Below are 26,785 nucleotides of genomic sequence, written 5' to 3' on the forward strand. Positions count from 1 at the left end.
AAAAATCACCACCACACTTAATTTTTTTTACAAAATCCACCATCTCTCCATTGTCAAAATTCAAAATTGTAATGTTGTTTAGATTTCCCAACGATGTACAGGTATTTCGACAACTTAGCTTAGTACAAGCCCTCAATCCTTTTCTACAATCACTTTAATGATTTCGCGCGTAGGGTATGTCCCTCGAGGTGATTGATGCTTTATACCCTTTTGATGTGTTCACAAAACATGGCCCCAATTTTATGGGTAAAATGGCCACATCGAATTCAACATATTTGGGAAGAAGAAGGGTAGGAAAGGATGACATTAAGGAAGGAAACGATGCAGCAACCAAAAACCCGAGGCCCAACCACATCGCTCATTGTGATCAGATGGGGTTCCACGTCACGTGCCGTACAACCAAACGGTGTGGTCTCCATTGTGTGGCGCTGGAAGGGGAGGTAGGCATTGCGTGTGGTCAAAACAAGCACGACGAAGGGGAGCGCAGGAACAGGGGTTCCTTTCCGCTCTTCTGCTTACAAAGTCCGGTCATTTATTATCTTCGTTATGCCTGCCTGAACTCTACGCAAATATCCTTCAATACGGCGATTAATTTGGTCTCTTGATCACCGGTTTGAGATTAAATTCCACTGCATTTCGATATCTCTGGAGATCAGGGAAGTCAGCGATTTAGGTGAGTAATTGGACCATATTGATGCATACTCTTGAGGTTTTTAATGGTTGAAAGTGCCTCTGTATAACATTAGTAATTCGTCCTTCTCACACACACAACGAAATGTGCTTTTAGAATTTATTCTGCCAGGGTTGAATTGCAGCTTGATTGCCCTGCCCATCCACGATAAGACCATTTTCAGTTCTGCAAGTTACAATATTGCGAATTCTAATCTGAAAATTTCAGTGATTTTTGTATAATTATTGGAATGAAGTAGAAAACTTTACTTTCAAAGGGCCTCTTCCAATGCGCTGATATATCGAGGTGAATGTTGCTGTGTAAATGATTTCCCACACGATTTATGTTATTTTTAATATTCATTTACATGGACAGAATAGTGTTTGGAAGTCATTTTAAGCAAATTGTGTTTGCTCTAATCATTAATAATTGGCATTTGTGGGTGTGTTTGTAAATTTAACTGTGATAGGGCAATCCCGCCCCATTGCCATAGCTAGGTAGTTTTAGAGAGTGATCAGTCACAAACCACTGGCATCATATAGCAGCAGATTTACCTGAATCTTTGCAGTCCGAGTGGACTCTCTAGTTTAATTCTACTATGAGGATTACCGAGTCAAGTCTGCTCTTCGAATCTAACTTGCCCCGGAGTGATATTTGCGATTTTGATTTGCATGTCAAACGCAAATAATTTTGACGTGAGTTTAAATTGAGCATCAGATTGACTTTATAAATTTGACACACAAGTCTGACAAGTCAGTCTTGGTTGTTTGTCTATAAAAGACAAGCAATATACTTGTCCCCCGTCCAGAATCCAAGGCATTTTGCTGTTTGTTATATAGTATCATCTAAGTACTGCGAAATGAGTTATTGAAAATTTGCGATTTATGGAATTTTTAAACCTTCCATATTAATGGAAAATATTTATTTTCAATGACATTTATTTTATTTAAATCTCTTTAGTCAACTCACAAAATCCTAATGAGTTCGAGTCAACTCTCATTCCTTAGCCTTGGTGACTCATTCTCCGAGTCTGGCTCTGGGAACTTTGTATAGCAGTCATCAATTTCATCCACAATTCCTTCTATAATGGCAACCAAATTCATCTCTTGCATCCGTCATGAATATTTGGTGGAAAATTACGTTCCAAGGTGTGGGAAGCAGACATTATTCAGGACAAGAGAAAGATGAGGTACTAAGGAAGTCGTCAACAGTAGCCTTGAACCACTGACTAACTCTTCAGCTGTTGCAGTGATGAACAAACTCTCACGACTTAAGTGACATCGGTAGGATGACTAACCATAGATTTATTGGGAAGAGTGAATATGTCAATTTTGCAAATCAACAGACATCCAAGATAAACTGTATGGATTAAGATACTCAGTTTATGATCAACCAAAGAAAAATGCAAAGCATTTTATCATTTTTGTGTCAAATACCAGACAGTCATCTTGCATTAAAAAATCCAATTTACTCTTTGGAATCTCATCAAAGAAATTCTTCATCATACAACTTCAGTCATCTATGATAGATTGGATAGACTAATCGTTCCAAGCAGACGTTATATATATGACTGTTATTCACTTTGCGACCTTCCAACTGCACAAAGGAGTGGGGATAGGATAGTGCTGGATGTTCCCATCTAGTTTGCCGGATTTGCAAAATATCCTTTCAAATTTTAAAGTCTTTATTGCAGGAATGCTTGCAATATCTTTTCAAGCAGATAAAATTATAAATTTTAGTGGTTGGATCCTGTTTCAGGATGATATCATCTTTACACTTTTGAGTTGTACTCAGTTAAACACATGCATTTTTCATTGAAGCCAAAAATTTGTAGTTGTTTAGCATCTGCATCTTTTAACTAGCTGACCCGGCTATGCTACTTTGCTCCAGGTGTGTAACCTAGGTTAGGGGAACTTGTTTGGAGAATTAAGAAAGTTAATGCTATCAAGGTGGCAGTGTATCCACATATGTTATTTGCAAGGTTGCACGAAACGGGGAAACGGGTACGAGTTTCCGAAACGGCAAGCGATACGAAACGCGACCTCCCCAAATTTTGGAAACGGGGAAACGCGAATATATATATATATATATATATATATATATATATATATATATATATATTAGGACATTTAAGAAATATGTGCAATCATAAAGCATATATGATACATTCTAATTTATTACATTATGATAAAATTGTCAATTGTCAATGCATAAACTATAAGTATCTAAATTTACATCACATTTACTCATGAATAATCACATAATGAAAATAGAAATATCCAAAATCAGCCACGAGAAATTTCTAATTTTTTGTCTCATGCTTGATTGGGAGTCTCCTCCTACATAGTCGAATGACCTTAGTGCTCTTGATTAAATACAAGTTTCATACCCTAGTACCCTACATTCTCTTGATTATTGGGAATCTCCCCTGCATAGAGGGCTTTGTTCTCTCGATTAAATACAAGTTCCATACCCTAGTACATGATAAAATCCAATGGAAACATTGCAATCCCCCCAATCCTGAAATCCTGAAAAATAGATAAGTCTGCTGGATTTTGAGTGAGATCTAAAATTCTACTTTCTCCATATGAAATCCAATGAAGGCGAAACCACTCTCAAACATCCTGAGTCATTTCATGGTAATGTTAAAAATTTAAGTAAAAGGATGAAAATGAAAAATAAAGGAGAATATCACTTTTACTTTAAGAATTTAACATTACCATGAACTGCATATCAACACTAGGGCAAAAGTTCACTTTTATAACTTTAGACAGGCATCTGGAAGCAACTAGAAGTCACTAGGCTAACGTAAGAATAGATTAGAAAACAAATAATAATAAAAAAATTAAAAAAAACACAAGTAAATGCTGAAACGTGGGTCGTACGGCTCTGAAACGAGTTTCAGGCCGTACTGGCCACGTTTCAGTTTCGTGAAACGTGGAAGTACGGCCTGAAACGCGTTTCAGGGCCGTACCAAACGCGTTTCAGCGTTTCGTACTCGTTTCCGTACGGAAACGCCCTCCTACCCCACGTTTCCTGCAACATAGGTTATTTGACAACAGAAACTAATAAGTCCTACAAAGCATTGACATTGCAGATGCTCGATTAAAGATGTCTAGTCATAACTGCTGTGATATCATTCAATTTAAGTATTTTCGATGAGATGTGTCTGTCCAAGATATTTGACTTCTTTCTTCAGAAAGTTGCATCTTAATTTTAGCTTGCAGAACACATCTTTTGCCACCATCAATCTCGAATATCTGTTTCAACTCGAAGAAATGCAATGATTCACTTGGTTTTTGGTAAGCAGTTTTCATGTATGTAAGAGAAAGTTGTTTCAAGTAGAGAATAGCCATGAAGCTTCTTGAGTTCATAAAGTTTCAGTTAATTGTTGAGCCATTCTACACAATCCAAACTTGTAACTGGACATTTCAGTCAAATAGTTGAAGTTGCTTTCTCTTTATTATCATCGAACTTGATGATATGCACTATATAAATCCGGCTTGGAATGTTTTTGCTTCCCTTGCTAGGATCTTTTCTTCTACTGTTCATTGTTTCTTAAGTAGTGTGGAACGAGACCATAGAAATGAATAGTTATTAATAGTGAGCATAGATCACTATATCTGATTAACAAACTTAAGTTGTAATTGTAATTGGAAAATGCTAATTCTTGTATTTTGCACAAAACAACATTTCAACCAGCAAATGTTAAGCATTAGCACGCTGACACAGAAAGTTCAAAACCTTTGGAACTATAAGAATCACAGGGATCTGGGTCCAGGGCATTACTTCGAGGATTGTGGCATTTGATAGGTACAAGTTATAATTTTTAATTTTTGGCCATGGGAATTCCCATAAGGCTTCTATTCATGGTTGCTAGTGAAAATGTAGGATCAATCCTTTTTCATATTAGATTTTTTGGCATTCCTTGTTATGGTAGGCGTTGAATGGTGTTGTCATTGATGTCAAGTCAGTCTTTGAACGCTTTTCACATGCGTCAGTGGATTGCATTAATTGGAAGTTTCAATGGACAAGTAGCCTCCAAAGATAGGAAAGGAAGTCCAAGCATTTGATGAGGAAATTCAATGCGAAGATCAGTGATTTTGCAAGTAAGACCATCATAGGCTGATTTTTCTCAACATGCTGTTATCAATGGTAGTTTGCATGCCACATAGTTCCTCACGGTTGGGGAGATATGCCCCTCTAAAGCTAAAGCCTCGAAGTTGTGCTCAATGTGCCCCAAATGAATGATGTTTTGGTAAAAATTGATGAAAATATTATGGGTCTTGACAGTACAAATCATTGACCCTGTCAGTCCTCAACAAGAGGAATTTGCATTGTCAAAAACATTGTTTCAAAATTGAATTTATGAGTGTAAGGTCAGGGCGGCCTCTCCAAAGGAGCACATGCAAATATTAATAACCTAAAGCTAACTGGGTCACATGAATATGGTTTTTGTCTTTTATTTAATTTCGGAAGTACAGGACATAACCGTTTGCCCATAGTCAGAATGTTCAAGCTTAGGTCCATTTAATAGCCTATATATTCATATGACCAATCTCCAACAAATACAACATTCGCTCAAGTTGATATGCATTCTGTTTTAGAGATCGAAAAGTGAAGAACAAGTCTGCATTCAGGAAATTGTCTGCGGTTCTTTGTCATTGGTTGTGGTTCAGTTTCTTATGTCTGACAACAAAATAGTGGAAGTCGCGCACAATAAAGTTCTGGGTTTGCGACAATAATCTCTGTTCGTAGAACAACTTTGTGGCTCCAGTTATTGACTAAATTGCACTATCACCTACATGGAGTGATGTAGGCATGGATGCTAAGTGAAGCAAAAGTTGCAGAGGTTCGGTTGAGGGGAAATTCGTGGCTATAATACACCGTACTATCAGGGGTTGAACTCTCGAATATAATCAGTTGCATGATCCATATTGACCCTATCACCATGATCTCGGAGTAGTCGAAACTCTAAGATTTGAATGAATTGAATTGTAGCAGAGTTCATAAGATTGGCACGCCAAGCAAGACTCAAAGCCACAGAAATAACAAGTTGCGTGCCCGAGCGATATTCGGAGCCACAGACCCAAGAGAGATCGAAGCTGCAGATGCAAATACAATTACTTTCACACCATGTTTCACAGAGTTTGCCTTTGATTGAAATTTGATAATACAATCATTGATGAGGATATCACAGCAGTTGTATCGACTGAATACTATCCTAGTTCATTAACAAAGAAAATTGATGATATTTAGGTTTGAAACTTCAATTTAAGGTTTATTAGATTAGGACAATGCTTTGAGCAAAGATTATTGTACTGCTTATTAAGGTGTTTGAATTAGGTTTGATACAATGACAGTTGTGCAGTGGTACTCTGATGTGAAGTTAACAATACATAATGCAGGTTGTGAATTAATACATAATAACTTTTAAGTATCTGTGGAGCCTACAGTAATGTTGGAAGTATCCAAGATCTGAAGATATAATGTATGCTGATGCATGTATTGAATTTTTTCAAGAAGGTGAGGATTATAATTAACATTGATAAATGCAATAAGTGAAATTAATGAAAACATTAAAAAGGGGTGGACTACTTTGAGAAATGCCTGTCAACTTACCCACCAGAGGAGGTTCCTTGAATTGGCAGCAGTGGAGCATCGTCTGCAACTTTGTAAACTCCATTCCCACATGGCAGCTAGGGAAAGACTTGTACCAGAATGATCCCAGGCCAGATACAGTTCCAACCAGGAGGAATCTAGTTTGGGGTGTCATCCAAGCCCAACAACCGAAAGTCAGTTTTCTGATCACTGACAACTGCACCAGAAGCAACACATAGTATGTCCAGGCACTCTCTAATCAAATTAACTGAGGTTTGCTTGGTGTGAACAAATATTATAGACCATGGGTTATTGATGGTCCCATGAGATGTCTGCATTTTGCCTAAGGAGGAGGGTGGCTTGTGGCTGATTGATGTGGTGGTTCAGGGCAAGCCTGCAAGATTTTGGCAGCAAAATGATTGTGATGTGCTTGGAAGGTTCAGCCACTTGGCAGATTTGATTGAGATTATCTCTTCTCCACACCTTTTCCAATTTAGAGGTTCTTCTATTGTAAAAAGCATCTGGTCCACTTGGAAATGTGTTGCCAAATGTGTGTATTGGATTTATACCGGCACTGGATGCCATTGGGATTTGGTGATACAACCAAGCTGGTGCTGGAAGGGTCATGGCCAATGCTTTCTGGAGATTCCTCAGTATCAAGCTAGCAGGCTAAGCAGGCAGGGCATCTTATTTTGGAAGGACTTGCAGGATTCATATTCCAGATCATGGTTTGATTGGAGGGTGCTAGCTCTTGAGAAAGCTCTCCTTTCTTCAGATAGATTGACTATCAGGATCTCCAAAAGATGATCCCCTTGGAGGATTTGTTTAGGATCAACGTTCAGATGCCCTGTTTACAGAGAGTGGCTCTGATCCTTTTGTAAGCAACTAATGAACTGCGGTAAGAAGTTGCTGTACTTCTTGCTTCATCAGAAACAACCTATGGCACCAGTCTTAAATGGTAGATGGACCTCCTCAAATTCAGAGACCAAGTGAATTCATGGATTACATAGTCTGTTCTGTTTGATTAAAAAATGTGAAGATGGGTTTACATGCAGCAACATGATGACAAAGATGACGATAAGCCATGTATGCATCTTTTGGAACATCTAATTTTACAAGGAATAAAAACTGTCATTTTTTTAGAATTTGCAAACAAAAATAGTCATGCTTTTTCTATGTAGTGTGCAAACAACTGATGAAATCCCTGGAATTGGATTCCCATTTTCTGGTGGGCATTGATAAGTTGTTGCAGTCCAAGCTTTGTGTTACCTCTATTTTTGTACATGGACTGTGATTATGAATATTGTGCCTAAGTGCTATGTCATGTGGACCTTATAAAGGGTAAACTTAATTATTGTAAATGTCGTTTTAGTAAAGTTATGTAACCATGTAAAGTTTCCTATAGCAAGCTCAAGGCCAAGGCCCCATTAGTGAATATGATTAGCTTGGGAATATCTTTGCTTTCCTGAGTTGATGGGGCGTAGAGGTCAAAATAAAATGTGCAAGCAGATTCAAGGTGATCGCAGTTCTGGGTTTAGGAGCTTTATTATAACTGTTGTTTGAAAGGAGGTAATGGAGAAGCAAACGATGAGGTTCATTGTTAATGGCGTTAATAATATAAACATTATGTATTAAGTGAGCATGATTATAATAACATGACAATATAGTTAATTATTGATTAGGTTAGTGAGGTGGTTAGACCACCTTAACTGTCTCGGGGTACTTTAAATGGTAATATATGGTGAGATATGTGAAAGAGTGTTAAAGCTTAAATCTATTTGATATACTTTGGGTAACCTACCTTGAGCTAACCCGCTTGATGTATTGATGCAGCATCAATTCATAATAAATGGGTATTTATTGTTGCCCACCATATCTTGTGTTTATTTTATGTGCATATGCAGTTATAAAATATTATACCCTAGGTTAAATATTTTTGTTCTTAGCAGGCAAAATCCCAAATCCATTTTCTGAGCTCCGTTTTGCTCTCCGGGATGGTCAATCATTAAGAGTAGGCATGCCGGGATTTTGTGTTTTGGATTTTATATTTGTGTTTTGTAGAAAATAAATGTTGAATTTTTGCCTTCATGTAAAGATTTAGATGAAATATGTGGACAGATATGTCGCATTTGATGAAACTCAATGATTATGTGTGCTTGATAACATGCTTTGACTAGCAATGCGTGGTTCTGATTATTATACATATCGTTTAAAACTAATGTATCCTATTCTTTTTCGTCTTGTTGAAGACTTCAAAACAAGGTAGGGTACAAGGATTTATTATTTTATTAAGATTTGGTGTGTGCACGTATGTTTCTGTAAGGACCAAACCACAATTTTATTTCAGAAATTCTACCAGATTTTACTAGCTATTATTTATTTCAGAATTTAAATTTCTATATTCTACAGAATTTAGCAGCTATCAATTTAATTCACATATACATACTTGGCTTTCGAGTTTGAAATCAATCCCGTGCGGTTGTAGCTTCAATTTGTTCCTGTTACCAAATGACCAAATCCTTCCTGCCATACTGGGCACAATCTTTGGTATCCAGCTCCAAAATACTTCGTAATTGAAGCACTCTGGCCCCGTGCCCAAAAGCTTCAAGAACAATTATTCATATCTCCAGTTCTAAATTCCAATCTTAAGTTCTGAATTCCAATCTTCAGTTCAGAATTTCCCTCCCCCCTTCCGGTTCTCTGTGTGCTTGTATAATATCTTGATTCTTTACTAATTTTAATTATAGGTACCTTATGTATTAATATGTTTGTGATATTAATTAATAAATGTTAACTTATAATTTTAATTATAATATTTAAATAAAGTGAATAGTTATATATATATATATATATATATTATAATTTATCAACTTATAACTTTAATACTATGGTGATCAATATTTATATTAGTAGGATGGAGAGTATTAATTTTATTTAATAATCTTATACTTATGAAATATTTAATATGTATATTCTGAGAGTGTCGAGTTTTATGTAATACTTCTTAATAATTTAGGTACTTAAACATCTTTCATAATTATTTAATAAATATACTAGTGCAAGGCATGCGACGTATGCATATGTAGCTATCATATGCATACATCGTACACATGCTTATACCTTTTTTTTGCCTATAAATTAAAATGGATCATTATAGTTTCATAAATTCTAATCTTAAGATTGATGGTAGATTTTAAATGGGAAGGGCTGATCATTAGGGATGGGAAATGCTTTCTGGCTTGTAATATAAATTGCTGTAAAGAGATAGGAGTGTCAATAGTATTTGCATGAGTCACTGCTAGGAAAAAGCTCTTGTTAGATATCGTTTGCACGTAGCATTTTCTATGTGTATGGGGTTTACTACTTTTGCTTTGTTTCTTACAGGGATGCAAATAGAGTCAGGACAGGCATAGCGGACACTACGTCCATTGGCATTATTAAGCTATAACTACTTCTAGGTTTCAAGAAACGGATGCTTACATTGAAGACCTTTTCCAGATTAGTCCAGCAGAGGCCATCCTTTTCGTGGGCAAGAATCCGAGCTCCACAGTTGATCCCCAGCTTCAGGATGTCCAGTTTGGAGGAGCCTGTCCGAACTGACAGCTTCTCAAAGTTGAATGGCACGGGAAGGTTATCTCGATTATCATCTGACAGTAGTAGGAAGAGATTTGATGAAAGAAGTTCCGCACAAGACTTGGCTGGAGAGGGGGATTGCAGTTGTTCTCCCATGGATGTGTAAGGATTCATCTCTTTAATTTTTTGAAGCTATAACATGTAACTTTGTAAGCTATTCTTATCTCATGATTTCAGTCATGCTATATTCATTTCATGATCATAGAGGGCAAAATCGAATCGCAGATGTCTGTAAACTTCCATTTGCCTTGTAAGTAATTATTCGGGAAACTTGGTAATGATGGACACTGGCTTCATATATATATATATCTGGATAGAATTTTGTGGGTCCTTTCTGTCTTTCCATTGTAATTTTCTAAGAAGTACTCATGCTCTTCATGCTTAATTTGTTTATCTCACTTTGAGTTAACAACATCAACTATATTTAATTGAACAAGGAAGATCACAAAGGACGTTCTCAAGGTTTTCATATTCTACATTTGAAGTTTCATATACAGTATTTTCTCTTGTAGATTGTAGATGCATAATGAAAGACAGAAAACTCTTGCAGTTGAAAGCAGAAGGATTATATGCTGTTGCATTGTTAGGTAGCTATGCCTTTTATTTGCAGGTTACGTAACAAGTATATTGTTAAAAAATACTACATATTTCACTGCAATCTTTAAGCAGAAAAGGATAACTAAGCCAGTGGTTTTAACTACACATTGTAGCCAATGCCAATTAATTCCTTCTGTGAACAAATCTAAAAATATCCATTTTTTCCAGTTCTTTTTGGAGTCATGCATGCATATTGGCTCATGGGCAGGGGTCATTAAGTGAGGATTCTAAGGTTTGCAGAACTTTTCCCATGGAAAATTCCCTTTACTGGCCTTGCTCGGCTTTCTTTGACAAGCTCCTGCTGTCAATGCTAGAACTTCAAGTTCCACTGTGGAATTTATCATCAACAGTGTCAGAGTAATAAAATTTCAAATTGTCAATGTTAGGGAGTGGGAGTTGCGCTAATTTTTCTACAAATATCTTTTGATTGCAAGTGACACCATGAGATTTAAGCATATGAATTTCAAGCTTCAACTAATCTATAGGATAATTTTTGACACAAATTGTATGAGAATAAATCAAGAATATGTGCACCCCCAAAAGTAGTGAATATTATTTATAATGACAAAGACATGAGAAAGGATAAGTTGTTTTCCTCTTTTCAGGTTATCTTTAACCATACATATAAGTGGTATTCCTTCTTTTCGGAAATCTAAATCTGGTAATTTAGATTCCAGTGTTATATATGTAGCGAACAAATAGAAGAGCTTGGCCTACCTACATGGCAACCCAGGTGCAACAGTAATATTAAATTGAAAATATGCATCATGGAAGCGGAAGATAAAAGTTTTGAAGCTCTATCTTGATTCTAGAACTGATATCTCAGGTAAATAATCCTTTTCGTTTTACAGTTCCAATTGGCAATCCTTTTTATATTGATAATTTCTGAACTGAAAGAGATACTCTGTGTCTCTGCTTCCCTTCTCTGCCTCGAACTCTTTTGGCAGAATGCTGCTACTCTCTAGAAAGTTGAACTGCCAGGGGAAATCGATCTCAAGTGTGCTCCTCCATCTACCATCGACTTCTTCTTATAATCTTATTGTGGGACTCCAACGACCAAGATTAAAACTTAATTAATGGCTGAGATTATTTCTTAGTCGATTTGTGTGAGTTTTTAGAGAAATCTCACCTTCCTCAATTAATTATTGTTAATTAATCATTTTCCCTAAATTAGACTTAGGAAAATATTAATTACTGATTAATTAACTTAATTAAGGCATTTCTAAGTGGATTTTTCTGAAACCCTCTCTGAGTTATGGAGTCCTAGTGTTTCTTAGCCTCTCTGACAACTGTTGTGTTAAAATTGGCAACTAGGGCCAAACTCCATGTGGGTCATATTATTTATGGCAACTGATATTTTTCTTGGATTCCTCTCATTGAGAGGTGTAGGATTGATCTAATAATCATCAGATTCCGACAAGTATTTATGGAGATATGAATTTATTTGTATTTACTTGACAAATTGTCAAGGTCGGCCAGCAGCTAAATGTGTGGCACACATGCTCAACGTGTCATATAAATACAAGATAGCTTGAGGCATTATTCACTCATCTCATCTCTCACATTCTTCTCTTCTTAGTTGATTGGGTTTACACACCAAGGAGCAACACACACATGGGAAGAAGGAAGGACGAAGTTGGAAGACGCAGCTATGTTTGACTGCGTTGACCGAATTTGACTGGGGTTGCAGCAAGACGTTTTGACCAGAGCTGACCAAGCAAAGACCTTTCTTGATTGCGGTTTTGGTGTGGCTGTCTCTTCTAGGCAGGCTGCACATTTTGGCACACAAACTGAGGCATTCTGACCTCTGGTTTGACTAGCGTTGACTGCCCTAGTTTGTTGCAGCAGGTTGACTTCAGTTAACTGCATTTGACTCGGTTTTTCGGACTGTTTATGGGCTGCCTCTTCTTGCTGCTGGAGGCCTAGTTGACTGGGATATTGACCAAGCAAATTTAAGGCCATTTCTATCTTGTTTGACCAGTTTTGACTTTGCTGGCTAGGGTTTGCTACTGCTGTCATAAAATTACAGATTTATGTATTTGTACTATTTCTCTCTCAGCTGAACTATTGAAGATTATAGAAGAATTGATCAAAGGGTTTCCCCACATTGGGGTTTGTCCTTGGCTAGTCGCCACATTTGGTGTCCCTTGTCTTGGTTTGTTTTCTGTTGATCTATTAATGTTCTATCAACATTTTACTTAATGTTAATGTGATTGCTAAACAGTGGCTAATAAGAAGAAATTGAAGTAAATTGCTCTAAGCATAGAACATACCATAAATTAACATGGTATCAGAGCTGAGATGAAGACAAAGCCCAAGCAAGAGCAAGAGCAATCACCGAAGGCTGTTGAAGCAATGTTAAAGACTTCATGGGGTTCTCATCACACTTTCCTGCTGAAGACAAGCTCCGTGAGAAGTCTGACTATCACGGATGGAAGATGTCTCTCGATTTGACATTGGAAGAGTAGGAAGTGTTGGACCATGTGAGATGTAGAATCATTGAGCCTCCAAATGCATCTGTTGCTGCTAGGAACAAGTGGACCAAGGGAGAAGTCAAAACAAAGAAGATCATCCGGGACTCTATCGACAAGTGCCTGGTGGCCTATGTTTCCGAGCTGAACACCTCCAAGGAAATCTACGATAGACTGGTAAGCCTGTTTAAAGTTAGTGATGCAAATCAAGTTTTGTTCCTTAACAATAAGTTGAAGGAAATTAAGAAGGGCAAAGATGAGAATATGCAAGCCTACTTCTTAAGGATCACCGAGATCAAGAATGATCTCTTATCAATTGGGGAAGTCATTCCTGACAGGGAACTGACCATCACAACTCTTGGAGGGCTCCCATCCGAATGGTATGTATTCAGAACCACTCTTCTCAACAATAATGTAATTCCAAGATTTGAGGAATTGATGGCGAGATGCATTCAAGAAGAGACAAGGATGGAAGAGCAGGAAATGCCTGCATTTAGAGGCAATCCTGCTGCTTTCTCCTCCCATGCTAAAAGGAGAAATAATTCCGGGGCAAAATCTAAGGGAAAGGCCAAACTGAAAGGTGGAAGGAAAGGAAGATGTTTCATTTGCAACAAAATTGGCCACTATGCGAGGGAGTGTCCTGATAGAAAGGACACATCTCATGACGATGATCAAAATCACTCCTGGGGCAATTCCAACAACAATCAAAGGAAGGTCAGGTTCAATGGAAAGGAAAGAGGAATGCCGAAAATCAAGGAAGTGGTCAACCCTCCAAGAAGGTAAGAAACTCCAGGTATGAATCTAACGTTATTAACAATAAGCAAGATGAATATTATCTGATATCAACCCTCTCTACTACTTCTCCTCCGGATTCGTTGGGCAATTGGCTTATTGATAGTGGTGCCTCAAGGCACTCCATTGGTTATAAAGAAGCTCTCTCTAATCTGAAGAGAAGGAGACCAACCTGGAAATTATTCTTGGAGACAACTCCAAATATCCCGTGAAAGGCGTAGGGAATGCCTCTCTTCAATTGAATCAGGATAACACAATTCATTTGCAAGAAGTTCTATATGTATTTGATCTCAAGAAGAACCTGGTGTCCATTTCAGTATGGAAGACAAAGGCTACAAAGTGGCCTTCATTGATGGCAAGGTACGTGTATGGAATTTTTTTTTTAAAGATGCTTTCACTCTTGGGTTTCTAGTTGACTCTTTATATCAAGTCAGAGGAAGTCCGTTGGGTGTCATGTCTTGTGACACATCTCTTCGATTCGAACTATGGCATCGAAGGTTTGCTCACCTTCATTGTAAAGCTCTACCCAATGTGAGACAAATGGTGACTGGGATGCTCGAGTTCAAATTAGAGCAAGTAGGTGTATGTCCTGGGTGTGCCGAAGGAAAACTCAAAAGGGGACCATTCCCCTCAAGCCATAGCAAGACCTTTGGTATATTACAGTTGGTTCACTCCGACATATCTGGTATGATGCTTGTGAACTCCTTGGGAGGATATTTATATTACCTCACTTTTACAGATGATTATTCTTGCAAGACTTGCTTCTTGAAAAAGAAGGATGAAGTGTTCTCTTGGTTTCGTCACTTCAAAGCCATGACCGAGAATCAAACTGAGAAGAAGATCAAGATCTTAAGGACTGATAATGGGACCGAGTATGAATCCAATGAGTTCCATGAATTTTGTAAGGAAGCTGGTATTAAGAGGGAGACCACAACACCATACACTCCTGAGCATAATGGTGTGGCGGAAAAGAAGAATCGTACAATTATGGAAGTTGTTCGTTCCATGCTCCATGATCAAAGGCTTCTGAAGATTCTATGGGTTGAAGCTGCAAATACCGTCGTATATGTTTAAAACCGATTCCCTCATCAAGCATTGGATTCCAAGACTCTCGAAGAGATGTTCATTGGTAAGAAACCCAATGCATCTCATTTTAGAATTTTTGGAAGTCCTGTTTATTTTCATGTGCCGAAAGAGAAAAGGAATAAATTGGGTGCATCTGGAAAGAAGGGAATCTTCATGGGCTATAGTGAAAATACTAAGGGCTATAGAATCTATGTGGTTGGTCAAAGGGAAGTCGAGATTAGCCATGATGTCACCTTTGACGAAGATATGGCTCTTAGCAAAGTTGACAATCTTCCTATATTAAGGAAATCTGGAGAAGTTGACACCAACAAACCGGAGGAAAAGCAAGATGAAACGATGCCCGAAGTGGAAGAACCTATGGACCCTATTGATCCCCCTCCGCAAGAGCCTTCCTCTTCTAGGAAGAGGCCCTCATGGCTTAGGGGGACACTTGATGATGCTGAAGGACACATTGCACCCAGAGGGACTTTCCGGGAAAGTAAGAAGCCAACCAAGTATCATGGATACTTGACCATTATGAGCACGATCATTCAAAATGAGCCCTCATCGTTCGTAGAAGCTGTGAAGCATCAAGTATGGAAGGATGCTATGACTGAGGAATACGAGTCCATTATGAAGAACGATGTTTGGGATGTGGTCCCTAGACCACAGGACAAAACTGTTGTCACTTTGAAATGGCTTTACAAGATAAAGTATGGAGCTGATGGAAGCGCTGAAAAGTACAAGGCTCGTTTTGTCGCTCATGGCTTCTCTCAGAAGGATGGTATAGACTATGACGAGATATTTGCACCTATTGCCTGCTATACCACCATCCGCTCGATTCTTAGCCCTTGCTGCTTCGCAAGGATGGAACCTACATCATATGGATGTCAAGATGACGTTCTTGCATGGTTCGATCAAAGAGGAAGTCTATGTGGAACAACTCGAAGGATTTTAGATTCATGATCAAGAATCTCACGTATGCAGGTTGAAGAAAGCCCTCTATGGGCTGAAGCAAGCACCTTGAGCTTGGTATGTGAGAATCTAGCTACTTGATGAAGTTGGGATTCACTAGGAGTGAAGCCGACCTTAACATTTACTTTAAGGTTGAAGATGATAAACCTCTCATACTGGTGTTGTACGTTGACGACCTCTTTCTGACAGGTGCAGACCCTCTCATTCACAAATGTAAGAGGGAGTTGGCTTCCGAGTTTGAGATGAAGGACCTAGGACTGATGCACTATTTCCTAGGACTAGAAGTTTGGCAGAAGCCAGGGGAGATTTTCCTATCTCAAGGAAAATATGTGGTGAAGATATTGGAGAGATTCGGTATGGTGGACTGCAAGCCCGTGACTACCCCGATGGAGCTTGACTTCAAGAAGTTAAGTGGTAGTGCTGCCGGACTTGTTTTGCAAAATGCTACTGAGTATCGTCAACTCATAGGAGCATTGATGTTCTTGGTGAACTCCCGTCCAGATATATGTTTTGCAGTCAACACATTGAGTCAACATATGGTTGAGCCTCACCACTCACATTGGATTGGTGCCAAGAATCTGTTGAGATACCTTCGTGGCACAATCACTCATGGGTTGAGATACACTACCAGAGATGTGATACTACATGGATATACTGATGCTGATTGGGCAGGCATTGTGGTGGACCGAAAGAGCACTTCTGGGTGGTGTTTCTCTTTGGGATCTGTCTTGATATCCTAGATGAGCAGGAAGCAGAAGTCGGTGGCTTTGAGCACCGCTGAGGTAGAGTACATTGCTGCGAGTATGGCCTCTTGTGAGGTTGTCTGGTTGTGGAAGCTCTTCAATGAGCTGTTTGGGTTCACATTGGATACTACCGTGATCCTGTGTGACAACCAGAGTGGGATTCATTTATCAGAGAATCCCATATTTCATGATCGCTCCAAACATATCGATATTAGGTACCACTTTATCTGGGATATGGTCCAACGGGGAAAGGTCAAATTCTTGACTTTCTGAGAACGACTTGGAGTCGTTGAGAGACCCTCTTATGAGGGTCTTGCATGAGGCATGCATTGAGCTCTGGTAGCTCCGGGGGGCTTGGGGTACTTCTTGGTGCGATAAGCGACCATAGGGCGACTCACCCTCCCCTAGTGGTGCACTATGTACAGGGTGAAAGGTTCAACCTTCACCTGTGATACCCCGGGGCGACTTTTAGGGATAGGATGAGTGGTTCTCTTGTCGAGGCATCCTACCCATGCAGTCTGGGACTCATGGGAAGTACCTATCATCTGGCCAATGAGTAGGGAAATGGGGTTAGGGACCATAGTAGTACTATCGATGGACGCATTGTTGTATCTACCGTACTTCCTATGCTAGGATGACCTCCATTGATCTGGGATCAGTATGAGTGGTTTGAGACACTCTTTTCGGGCACTGATCTGGGATCAGTAAGAGTGGTATGACACACTCTCTGGGACTGACTTCAGGTCAGTGGAGGATGGTATGATACATCCTAGATCATTTCTTCTTCTTCATAGTTCAGTAGAGTAGAGTAAGAGCAGAGTAGAGTAGAGCAGAGCCGAGCAGTGCATTTGATGGTAGAGATAGTATCGACGATCAAATGGATTAGCAGATGGAGTTCTCCCTAGTTGAGAGGGGGTGTTAAAATTGACAACTAGGGCCAAACTCCATGTGCGTCATCTTATTTATGGCAGTTGATATTTTTCTTGGATTCCTCTTATCAAGAGGTGTAGGATTGATCTAATGATCGTCTGATTCCGACAAGTATTTATGGAGATGTGAATTTATTTGTATTTACTTGACAAATTGTTAAGGTCGGCCAGCAGCTAAATGTGTGGCACACATGCTCAACGTTTCATATAAATACAAGGTAGCTTGAGGCATTCACTCATCTCATCTCTCACATTCTTCTCTCCTTCGTTGATTAGGTTTACACACAAGGAGCAACACACATGTGGGAAGAAGGAAGGATGAAGTTGGAGGACGCAGGGAAGAGGACGCAGATCTGTTTGACTGCGTTGACCAAATGTGACTGGGGCTGCAGCAAGACGTTTTGACCAACGCTGACCAAGTAAAGACCTTTCTTGACTGCGGTTTTGGTGTGGCTGTCTCTCCTAGGCATGTCGCAGATTTTGGCACACAAACTGAGGCATTCTAACCTTTGGTTTGACCAATTTTGATTGCCCTAGTTTGTGGCAGCAGGTTGACTTCAGTTAACTGCATTTGGCTGGGTTTTTCGGATTGTTTATGGGTTGTCTCATCTTGCTGTTGGAGTCCTAGTTGATTGGGATATTGATCAAGCAAATTGAAGGTCATTTCTATCTTGTTTGACCAGCTTTGACTTTGCTGGTTAGGGTTTGCTACCGCTGTCCTAAAATTACAGATTTATGTATTTGTACTGTTGTCGCACAGAATGTCTAGGGACTGTGACAATGGCTCAGATCGGAGGCTGTCACCCTGATCCCCAATCTCTTTGTTTAAGCTGTCTCCCTACAACAAGCTAAGGGGGTTAGACCCTATGGAAAAGTGGAATGAAGAAGAACTAGTTGGGAACCAGCTAGTTCGAGAGACACATTGAAGCGATCAAGTACTTGATTAAGATTTAGCGAGACTTATAGGATTTGATTAGCTTTTAAATGATTGATACCAGTGCCTTATGGAGTTAACGATCTTGCTAGGGAAATTAAGACCAAGTAATCGATTAGCAATTGCTGCTTAGATGAATGACTATTTTATATGAAATGCAGATCCTAAAACTAATGTGAGATGCAAGAATCTTGTTTAATTTTAGTTAAATGCCTATTTAAATGTGAACCCTTCAATCCTTTCTGTGTTGAGCCTGATTTTGTAGTAATTGGTAGAGAGAAAAATCAGGAGAAGCACACTAAGGTGTGATTAATGATACCTCTCTTGAAATTCTAACATACCCAGTGCCTTCGGCGCTGCAGAGAACTGTGGCTCTGACTACTGCAAGGTCACCGTTTTAAGTACTATTAAAACAAGCTTCTCAAGAAAACACAGATGGAGATCTATCCCTCTATCGACCAAGCTTATGCTTGGAAGTAAATTTTATCTATGCAAAGTTAGCTTCTATGCAAATGCACTGAAAGATGAGATGAAGTTAGACTCAAGAATGGGAAAACACTTATGCCGCAAAAGCCCTCAATTACCCAAATGAAACTCTCGCCTTTTTTAGATGAAGATTCAAAATTAAACCCTTGAAGATACTACAATTAGAACACAAGCTTATTTCAAATCTTTCTGCTATAGTTATAGCTCAAAAAGAACGAAAACTTCTTTGCAATTAATATCAACAAATGCTCAAAAAATACTCAGTTAATGAAACAAAATATATGCATTTTATCTCAATTCCATGACAGAGTACTTAATTTTTAGAAATTAGTTTTTAGGATAGCAGTAAGAAAAACTTTATGACAGCAACAATATGTCAATGAAAACAATAAGCTATCAATGATATCTTTAAGCTAAAAATTTACCGAAATTTTTCCAATCTTGCCCACATGAATTATCAAAAATTTTCAGCCTGTTATGATGTGATTTTTGGAATTATATCATATCTGATATACTTATTACAGCCAACAATTAAAAATGAAATAAGCCTAATGATGAATGCCAAACTCAAGAAAGTAATTCCTTTATGTATTAAACAATTTAGGAACTGATTATAGGCTAACCCACATGAAATTTTTCACTGTTATATTTCAGACTTCAGAAACAGAATTATTCAGAGATAACAGTGACCCAAAATGTAGATCTAGGCCAAATTCTTGATACACATCAAACATAAATGACTTATTAATGTATTTAGCAATTTTTTAGTTAATTTCAAACCACTTAGATGTGTTTTTCACCACTATTAGAAAGGTATATGACTGTTGTAGCAAACAGTGAGAAAAAAGATGGTTTAAAGATCAAACCCTTAGGCCCCTGGCCTTGAAGATCACTTGCCCAAGTTGCCAAAAAAAATTCAATACCTGAAACACAAATTTTTACCAAATTTTCTGCAAAAACCCGCCAATGATTAGCTTCAGAAAATTAAATATTCAAATCAGAAATGGAGCAAGGGAATCTAGGGCCAATAGAACTAGCGTTGGGCTAGGAGAAGGCAGATCTAGGCTTAGGAGCCCCAAAATTTGAAACCCTTGTTCTGAAAAAAATTATTTTGCTTCAGATTTTCAGGTTTATTGCAAAATCTTTAATGGCTGGCCTTGTAAAAAGATTTAGGATAAGATATTGCCCTCTAGGGCCTAGATTTGTCTCAAACCCCCATATCTGCTTGAAAAATCTCAGATTTAAAGATTTGCTTAGTTGATTTTTTAGATCTATTCCTACAAACAATCTTTGAGCCCAGATCTTGCCTCCACGGTCTAGATCTAGCTCAAATTTGAAGATTTTCTTGGCTGATTTCTCATATCTATTCCTGCAAACAATCTTTGAGCCTAGATCTTGCCCTCCAGGGTCTAGATCTAGCTCAGAGTTGAAGATTTTTTTGGCTGATTTCTCAGATCTATTTCTGCACAAGTGAAAAGAGAAAAACCAATACCCAATATGTACAAAAATAGAGAAAATCCCAAAAACCCAAGTGTTAAAATTCAAAATTATGTTACAAAATTTCAGATCTACACAAGTAAATAACAGATCTATACAAAAAATTTACAGATTTATACAAATAATTTACAGATCTATTAGATCTGAGGAGTATGAGTCCAACTCTGCTCCTAGATCTGATAATCTAAGGCTCTTAATAGCCAGATCTATCAAAATTTTCACAAAATATTTAAAAGATTTTGAAATTTTAGAGAGGTACTAGCCCAAAAACACCCTGCATAAAAAAAATTATCGTTAGATAAATCCTGAGGCTTATATGAAGGAGGCTTTTAAGAAAATATGTGTTGAAAGTTGGCTGGTCCAACCGAGAACTATCCCCAAACGCTCAACGAGAACCTGAGAGATTTTTTTGCAAACACTAGATCAAGCATCAAATCAAGTAGAGAAATAGAACAACAATAAAATTCTGAAGAAATAGAGATACCTGCTACTTCAATCAAAATTAAAAATGTTACCCTAGATCCAACAAATTGAATAAGATACCTGTATTCAGATTATTATAAGAGAGCTAATGATTGATAGTTTTCACATAATATTAAGCAGAAATTAAAACAATGTTACCATAAATTTGTAGAAGAGGAACACTACAACACGTTGAAACCCCAAAGACTTTTGCATTAATTCAAAAAAGTATACAAGAGAGCTTGAGAGCTTAGTACACGATCCAAAGATCGGATGATCCTGTCTGATTAAAATGACCTCCTATTTAAAGATAAATCCTCTAACGACTAGTTCGAGTGATCCTCGTCAAAGCAATCTCGACCGTTGATGAGGATTAGAATTTCTTTTAATCTCATCCGGCAAAATTTTAATTTATGGAGGAAATTCGAATTTTTCAATTAAATGAGTTTTAATTAATTCAAAAATTAAAATTTTGAATTAATTTCCTCAAAATTTTGACTTTGACTTAACCCCGGGACCAAAGGCTTAAAATTTAGCAAAATAATTAATTTACCTTAGCCCCTGGACTTCTTAAAATTTAATTTTTTAAGGACCAATGAATTTTTCCCTGGAGAATTTAAATTTACCTAGGACCTAGAATTAATTAAATTTCTAGCTTTAATTAATTTTGGCCAGAAAATTTAATTAATTAAACTGAGGGGATAAATTATTTTTCCAATCCTCAAGACACTTTACATCATGATTTCTATATTTTTTACATTACAAGGGGGAAAACCCATCTGAAAAGGACCCTCACAGACTACCCAATTCTGCGACACAAATATAATCTAGCAGATCAAACAATTTGTAATAAATTAACCTAACCAAATAGTTAAGATTATTCCCAAATCACTTTTACATAGACTCGATCTAAAACACTAGGACTCCTTCAAGATCCAGTGACAAAATCCACTCTGGCTTTGGGTTAAGGCTGAAGGAAAACTTTGCCGACCATCCGAGAATGGATCGGTGAGACAAAAAACCTCCCAGAATGTAGATCGTCACCAGAAAAGTAGGTTTACCTAGGTGATTACATACACGACACAGATCTGCTGAAATTATTTACATTATACACATGCAGTTTGGGTTTACATTATAAGATGATCCTCAGGCTGATGATGATAGCTAGATCGCAGGAACACATCGATCAGGCGCTATCCCTTTTGCGAAAAAGGGGGTGTACTGCTATGGGTCGTTGACACGTAGTGGTCAACATGTACTATTTATCTCTCTGCTAAACTATTGAAGATTATAGAAGAATTGATCAAAGGGTTTCCCCACATTGATCAAAGGGTTTCCCCACATTGGGGTTTGTCCCTGACTAGCCGCCACATCTGGTGTCTCTTGTCTTGGCTTGTTTTTTGTTGATCTATTAATGTTCTATCGACATTTTACTTAATGTTAATGTGATTGCTAAATAATGGCTAATAAGAAGAAATTGAAGTAAATTGCTCTAAGCATAGAACATAACATAAATTAACGAGATCAGAACACCATCTGATGTTACTAAAACTAACACTCCCTCTTAGCGAGGAAAGTGTTCAAGTGTGGCACTGCTACAACACCCTGTCTCTGCATCACCCTCTATATGCTGTTGATTTCTGGCCACTATGCCTGCTTGTGATTGCCCACCAACCACTGTGCAACTCTGATGCTGCATCTGTGTTGCTGCTGACATTGCTATACTGCTGCAAACTCTATATCTGCACTGCAACTCCCTCTCAACTGTTGTTGCTGTTATTATTGCAATAGAGAAGCATTCGAAATACTGAATCAACTGTGTCTCTGTGCTGCATTTGTCTTCTAAGCATTTGACTGCTACAAGCCTCTGCACTGTCCACTGGGGAATCTGCGCTACTGCTGATTCTGTTACTGAGCCTTCTGCTCTGCTGTCAACACTAGTCTGCGCTCCTCAACACTTGATTGCAACTAGTCTGCAACTGTCACTATAGAATTTGATTGCATCAATTGACACTGATCCTCTTGCTACTAAATATTGTGGGCCCTTGTAGCAAGGTACTGATCTATATGGAAACACCATCCGATGCTCACCTCACTGGACCTTGCCCAATCCTCTGCGCAACTTTACGACTATAGCTCCATATCGCCCCACCTCACTCTTGGACGTATAGCTGCAAACATGGCGAAGTCTTCCTCCAACCTGGAGGACAATTTGTGTCTCTGCGGATGCTGCTGCTTGGTCCTACGTCTCCTACTTGTCCTTCTTCCTTTGAGTACATTGAGTACTGTAGTGGCTAAACTCGCCACATGTGAAGCCTTGACCTTAGATAGGTCCTGTTTCTTCTTCTCCCCTCGTCCCTAACTGGGACCCTTTGATGTAGGTCCACATTTCTTCCTCCTCACCTTTCAAACCCTTACTGCTGCTTCTGCTGATGGAGGTCTTCACAAGTGCTCGCCTCATCTCCTCCTGCTGCAGGTCTGACCACATCCTGTCCCACCTAGGTAGAGTATCTCGTCCCAAGATGCCTTGGACGAAGATCTCCCAATCCTCTGAGACACTATTCAGTGCCAAACACACCAACTCTGTATCTTGAGTCTTGACGCGCTTCCCCAACGACTGCTAGCTGATCCCAGATTTCTTGAATTCTGGTGAGAAAGGGATCAATGCCTTCACCCTTATACATCTTGATGTTTCTCAGCTTTTCTTTCAGGAACATCTTCCATTGCTCGAAAGGATTCTGATATAGCTGAGTGAGAGCATCCCACATCTCCTTAGCAGTGTTCTTGCCAGATATATGTGAGACTATATGGTCCCGAACTCCATCCAAGATCATTTGCTTCACCTTGGCCATTTCTTTCATGTACTCTTTCAGCTGATCTACATCAGTCGATATTGTCACAACACTCTCTGCAAAGGTCTTCAGGCCACATTCATCTAGCAGGTACCAGGAAGGACATCTTGGCCTTCTAGATGACATAGTTGGAGGCTCCCTCCAACTTATTCTGATCTCTAAGCCCAGTTGTGGCCATATTTGAAACTAGAATGGAAATCTCCCTCTTTCTCCTACTCGGTTGCTAATTCTGCTATTCACACTCCCTTTTGGAGTGAGAAAATTTGCTTACAGCAACTACGGGATGCAATTGGAAATTTGGATTTCTAAACTAGAAAAACTCTGAGAGAAATTCCCTCTCTGTGTGCACTTTTCTCTTCCACGCGACGTTGATTTTGCTCTAGCAGAACTGCTGCAAAACCCTTCTCGCCCAAACAAGGAATTTGCTAAAAGAAAACACTAATTTGCTCTACCAGAATTGCTTACCGGCTTTACTGCTGCCTCCTGGAACTGCTACCGGGCTCTGCGAATTTTCCCTGCCACCCGCACTAGAAAAATCAAACCCTTTGCCTAGTAGTTCGAACTGCCAAGCCAACCTCTGCGCAAATTTGGAAATCGAACTGCTAGACTCCCTCTAAATTTGGATGATTTCTTCCTTCCGCTTTTGAGCTTCCTGTCTGATAAAATTTTCTCTGATACCATGTGAGAATTTCACTACTAAAATTTTTATTGCAGCAACTAGAATTAATTCTTCTAATTGTAAATTAATTTAGCAGTTTATTGCTACGACAATAATGAATTAATCAAACTGCAATCTTCACAAATTAAACTACTGTGGAAGATAAACTGGAAATTGCGCACATACAAAAAATATAACACTGTTATTATTGGACAAAAGTCCTAGGAAAAACCCAATGTGGGAAAATCGATGCAACAACTGAGGGTTTTTATTATTAAGTAGTAGTGAGAAAATTCTGAGTACAATAATGTCCCCAAACTAGCGAATCTATCCAAGAAAAATATTGGCAAAAATTTACTGAGAGATTTTACCCTCTCTTCGAGTAATCCCGACATTGTTTGACGTCTGAAAAGCTAGCCGTCCAAGTGATTTGCGCAAACTCTGCGTCACCTCAGCGCTGCTTGCCAAACGCACTGGCTGAAACAACTGGCAATCTAGCCGTCCTTCCTGTTGCTGACTGGGAAAATGCTTCTCTGGTCCTCTGGAAAATATTCTTAGCCTATGGAATTGAAAGTGTCCTCCCCTTTAGTCAAATTGAATTGCTCACTTGAGGCTTTGCGTTGTCTTTGCGGAGCCTCTTGGAGAAAATATTCGGCCTCCTCTTTCTGACTCTTCGCAAATGGAAAACTTCCTCCTAACACTCACTGTCTCTGCCCCTCTCTGTCTTTGCGTCCCTTCTTTGCCGCGAACTCTTCCAACAGAACGCTGTTACTCTATGAAAAGTCGAACTGCCCAAGGAAATCGATCTCAAGTGTGCCCCTCCATCTACCCATCGACTTCATATAATCTCACTGTGAGACTCCAATGACCAAAATTAAAACTTAATCAATGGCTGAGATTATTTCCTAGTTGATCCATGTGAGTTGCTAGAGAAGCTCACCTTCTTCAATTACTTACTGTTAAGTTAATTAATCATTTTCCCTAAGTTAGACTTAGGAAAAATTTAATTATTGATTAATTAGCTTAATTAAGGCATTTCTAGGTGGATTTTTCTAAAACCTTTTTTGGGTTATGGAGTCCTAGTGTTTTTTAGCCTCTCTGACAACTATGGAGACTAGAGCACCATTTGATGCTACAAAAACTAATGCCTTTGATTAGTATGAACATCAAGCATTTTTGTATTTCGATTGTCATTACATGGGGTATCTAAATAGAGATATAGTTAGAATGCTTCTTGATTCTTAATCTGCAACCTTTCTGAGGTATTTCATATTTTTGACAAAGGTACTGCGGTCTTGAGGACAAAAGTTCTTGGCTTCTTTAAATATACCCTTGGTGGATTCTTCAAGGATCACAAATCACAACTCAGATACAAGACTTTTGAATTAGACATTTTAATGATCGATTCCTTTAGATGATTTCAAGGCTTGTCATGATATTGAATACAATTGATGATTGTCTTTTGTAAGAAAATAAACCAACTAGTATTAACATGGTCCTCTACTGAGGAAGGAACTATAGTCTTGCACGAATTTTACTTTAGACATAAGGATGTTCATTTGCATAGCATTTTAATATGTGATCCAAGGGAAAACTGTTGACACCTAATCTTCGTGATTGGGGGAATTTGTAAATAAATAAATCAGGAATGTGAACAGTCATCGGGAGATGAACTGAACAATCACTCCTAATGTATATAACAATAACCTACCTATGGAATATCAGACGAATCAGTTTTACTGCCTTTGGAGAGTTACTGCTTGGCCTGACATGCTATCAGAGCCAGTTCTAAAAATAGTTGTAACTCCCTTCATTTTTGCCACTGCCTCTGTGCTGAGCGCTGCTCTGCCTCTGTCCTGAAATAGTTTGCCACTGCCTCTGTCCTGAGCGCTGCTCTGCTTCTGTCCATTGCCTGACCAGATATAGCGCTGCTCTGCCTCTGTCCATTGCCTGACCAGACATAGCGCTGCTCTGCCTCTGTCCATGGCCTGACATGCCCAGATATGCGTTGGTGCCTGTAACGGTAAGAGGGCCGTGAGCTTTGATCACATCGAAAACAGCAGTGCTGATCGCTTCGGTTTCTTTGCAAAATACCTCACTGTTGTGGCAAACATTTTTTCGCCACTCTGAATGAGGATTCCCCCAGTGCTCGTACAAAGCCGGAGAGAGCAAAGGTTGTGAACTGGCCCGTGTATATCCCGTTCTCGTCCAGGTGCCCGATATTTAATTGCACCGATGCATGGTCCTTTGAAGTTATCAGCCGATTAGTTGCAGAGCATTTCCTTGGAATGTAAAGATCGATATTCTGTCCTTCTTCGTTCTGCATGTTGATGGCGTCTCTCTGCCTCACCGGTGGTGAATCGTGATTTATGTAACGAGTTGCAGCTGCTTGAAGATTTGAAGCGGATGAGGAAGAAGGC

The 26,785-nt window shown here is 38.8% G+C and overlaps 1 protein-coding gene across 1 annotated transcript in view; it reads left to right on the plus strand.

The window, feature by feature from the left end:
- Positions 1-397: 397 nt before the first annotated feature.
- Positions 398-26,785, plus strand: part of LOC149262709 (hydroxymethylglutaryl-CoA lyase, mitochondrial-like) — a 182,098-nt gene continuing 155,710 nt past the window's right edge. The window contains exons 1-2 of the mRNA XM_089381551.1: positions 398-673; positions 9,656-10,006. Of these exons, the coding sequence (XP_089237677.1) occupies positions 9,744-10,006 (263 nt within the window). The 5' untranslated portion in view covers positions 398-673; positions 9,656-9,743. The remainder of the gene's footprint in view (positions 674-9,655; positions 10,007-26,785) is intronic.

Source organism: Pinus tabuliformis, chromosome 6 (assembly GCF_031772625.1).
Source record: "Pinus tabuliformis cultivar Carrire ecotype Pingquan chromosome 6, CPIR1, whole genome shotgun sequence".
In the NCBI taxonomy this organism is placed as follows: Eukaryota; Viridiplantae; Streptophyta; class Pinopsida; order Pinales; family Pinaceae; genus Pinus; species Pinus tabuliformis.